The sequence below is a fragment of the Anarrhichthys ocellatus genome, unplaced genomic scaffold, assembly GCF_004355925.1.
Source record: "Anarrhichthys ocellatus isolate YVR2014 unplaced genomic scaffold, GSC_Weel_1.0 scaffold2956, whole genome shotgun sequence".
Classification (NCBI taxonomy): domain Eukaryota; kingdom Metazoa; phylum Chordata; class Actinopteri; order Perciformes; family Anarhichadidae; genus Anarrhichthys; species Anarrhichthys ocellatus.
The window spans coordinates 3,234-6,495 of NW_022282930.1; the positions used below are offsets into that span (position 1 = coordinate 3,234).

At 44.0% G+C, this 3,262-nt stretch overlaps 1 protein-coding gene across 1 annotated transcript in view; it reads left to right on the forward strand.

Moving 5' to 3' along the window:
* The window catches only part of LOC116378662 (regulating synaptic membrane exocytosis protein 2-like), a 6,342-nt gene extending 3,227 nt beyond the window's left edge, over positions 1-3,115 (forward strand). Inside the window, exons 4-10 of the mRNA XM_031840563.1 lie at positions 702-825; positions 1,200-1,246; positions 1,459-1,547; positions 1,640-1,675; positions 1,906-2,036; positions 2,384-2,555; positions 2,894-3,115. Of these exons, the coding sequence (XP_031696423.1) occupies positions 702-825; positions 1,200-1,246; positions 1,459-1,547; positions 1,640-1,675; positions 1,906-2,036; positions 2,384-2,555; positions 2,894-3,115 (821 nt within the window). The remainder of the gene's footprint in view (positions 1-701; positions 826-1,199; positions 1,247-1,458; positions 1,548-1,639; positions 1,676-1,905; positions 2,037-2,383; positions 2,556-2,893) is intronic.
* Positions 3,116-3,262: the final 147 nt, after the last annotated feature.

Here is a 3,262-nt window from a genome sequence, read left to right on the forward strand (position 1 = left end):
ACTAAACCACCAGATATCCTCTCATCTAGCATCAATCTAACAGCACCATTATAGAGCCTATAGCAGAACAGAAATGCATGGAATAGCCCTTTTCCAACCTGACAGGGAAAGAGGCTATAAATGAGACACACCTGGGGGAAGGGGGAAATTAATCAATTAACCAAAGCTGCATGGAGGAGAACAAAGAGAGGAGTGAGAGTGTTTATTGAAGTTACCGAAAGTATGATTCAGTTTCTGGACCTGTTACGCTCAAAATAAGAAATAGTTGACGAAGACTAAACTAAATCGGAGCAGCAAGGATCCATGAACCGGCTGGATACACAGAGCTTTCTTGGAGGACAAGGCCTTGCTGGAGGTGTGCTGATCCCGGACTGGACGTGTTGTGTTACTTTACGTTTGCTGTTGTGGTTTTTGTAATTATTTTTCACATTCATTAAAAGTTATCGTCACATCTATGGAGCTCTGGATGAAGCTTTATGTTATGAATCTAATATAATTATCATTATATTATTCTTCCTTCATTTGTCAGTTTAAACTGTTACTTTGTGTTTGTCTCATATTATTGTTTCTTTTTTCTTTGTAAAATGTGTCTGTTTCCTCGTGCTAGCAGTCTTTGTGCTAAGCTAACCCTTGTACTGTAGTGTTCTGGTTGTTTTTGTCGCCATAACAACAGAAACGTTCTCACAGATGTCTTCTCTCAGGTGATCAGGTTCTGGAGTGGAATGGTCGGCTTCTCCAGGGAGCCACATTTAATGAAGTTTACAATATTATCCTGGACTCCAAACCAGAACCACAGGTGGAGCTGGTGGTGTCCCGACCTATCGGGTAGGTCACAGGTCCATGAGTCGAACAATGTTCCTTAATATGAACCCTGTGACTCAGTGACCCGGTTCCTTTGTGAAATACCTAAAGGAGACTCTCCAACACGCTCAGTAAGCTTGATGTGGATCACAGAGAACATTATGTATAATTACAGTTTTTTACTTGGCCATGATCATTTTACATGTTATATCATGTCACGTGGAGCTGTGTGTTTTCCTGATATACTTAAATAACTTTCCATTTAGACATAAAGATGCAGCACAACACACCACAAACTATATGTTTTCTTATTTTCTCACATAGCTTTTAGTCCACAGAGAACCTGAAATTCTGTTCCATTTTTAACAGATTACTATTTGTGATTTTTTTCTTTTCAGAGATGTTTTAAAAGCAGCGGAAAGCTCCCATGTCCAGCTGGACTCCAGTAAGTTTATTATTCAACATAACCACCAGAAAGGGACATAAAACCACCACAAAGAGACATAAAACCACCACAAAAGAGACTGAAAAAGGCTGAAAGAGTCACACCAACAGTTTGAATAAAAGTAATAGAGCACAAAATGTTAAAGGAGAAATTTCAATAAGTCTGTGAGAATGCAGCGATTTCTTGGCATCTTCTCGATGTTCTGTGTTCAGGTTCCAGTTCCTTCAACCCTCAGAAAGTTGCTCCGTTCATCTCTGTCACGTCTCCCATGAGCCCCAGCGTTCTCTCCGGGAGGGTGTCTGTAAGTTTACCCAGCATGTATGCACCACCACATGGCACAGTCCACAGCAATCAGCTGCAAACAGATGTTTCATTTTGATGTGTGTGTTTCAGAGTGGTATCAGGCGTCCTCTGGTTCCCCGAATTCAGGTAACTGTAGCTTTAGAGAGGAGTTTTATAGTTATAGTGTTGAACAGGAAGCAGTTACCAGTAGCCTCTAATCCGTTACCAGTAGCCAATAGTCAATAACCAGTAGCCTCTAATCCGTTACCAGTACAGCTGTGTTAGGTTCTGTAGATGCTGCTGCTATCCTGATATGAACCCTGTGTGAGGTTCTATAGATGCTGCTGCTGTCCTGATATGAACCCTGTGTGTTCCAGGTGAAGCTATGGTATGATAAAGTGGGTCATCAGCTGATCGTCACGGTCCTCGGAGCCAAAGCACTTCCTGTCCGAGACGACGGCCGACCCAGGAATCCCTACGTTAAGATCTGCTTCCTGCCAGACAGAAGGTAGAACTAGAACCCGTCTGTGGTCTAGGTGATCCTTAGAACATAGAGGAGGGTCAGTGTTGCTTCTGGAAGTGAATGTGTAGAACTTTGTTTGTTACATTATTCCAACATATTTATGATCAGTTATCACTGATGGTCGATCTGCTGGTTACAAAACATCACTGACTTTATTCAGGACAGTTCTCCGTCTCCAGAACCGATTCAGGGACTAACTTAGGCAGATATTGGTGATGAGGCACATAGTTCTCTGGTTCATCTGCTGATCCTTGTGGTTCTGTGGTAGAACCTGCACAACCTCCTGCTTGGTTCTGTGTAACCAGTAGAGGGACTGTCTCCTATCTTTACAGTGATAAGAGTAAGCGCAGAACAAAGACGGTGAAGAAATCGGTGGAACCTCGGTGGAACCAGACCTTCATGTACTCTCCGGTCCCCCGACAGGAGTTCAGAGACCGGATGTTGGAGCTGGCGGTCTGGGATCAGGCCCGAGTTCGGGAGGAGGAGAGCCAGTTCCTGGGAGAGGTCAGAAGACACGGGGAACATAGAAACCGATATGTTCCACCTGTCTCTTCTTAAATAGTGTCCTAAGTTTAATCATCTCAGCTGTCTCTGTTATTTATGATCGAGGACTTCTTCTTCTCCTCCTCCTTCATAAAGATCTGCTAAGAGCTCAGTCTGATCAGGAGGGACTCAAAGTATCCATCCTCATGTCTGTTTTCTCCTCTCTGTCTCTGTGTCTTTGTGTCTGTCTCTCTCTCTGTGTCTTTGTGTCTCTGTGTCTTTGTGTCTCTCGTCTCTTGTCTCTGTGTCTCTCTGTCTTTTGTCTCTGTGTCTCTGGGTCTCTGGGTCTCTGGGTCCAGGTCCTGATAGAGCTGGACTCTGCTCTGTTGGACGATCAGCCTCATTGGTACAAACTTCATGATGTTTCCTCTGAGCTGCCCAGCACCTCCCCGTACCTGCAGAGGAGAGGACTGCAGCCTGAAGACAGTCCATCCAGCAGGGGGCTGCAGAGTGAGACACACACACACACACACACACACACACACACACACACACACACACAGTTAACTGTTGTTACCTGAGTTATAGTAAAGACCTTTGTCTGCAAAGCATCATGGGAGAAAAGTAAAAACAAATCAACAACAGAAGAATAAAAAACAAACCACAGGAATGTGTGTGTGAGTGTGTGTGTGTGTGTGTGTGTGTGTGTGTGTGTGTGTGTGTGTGTG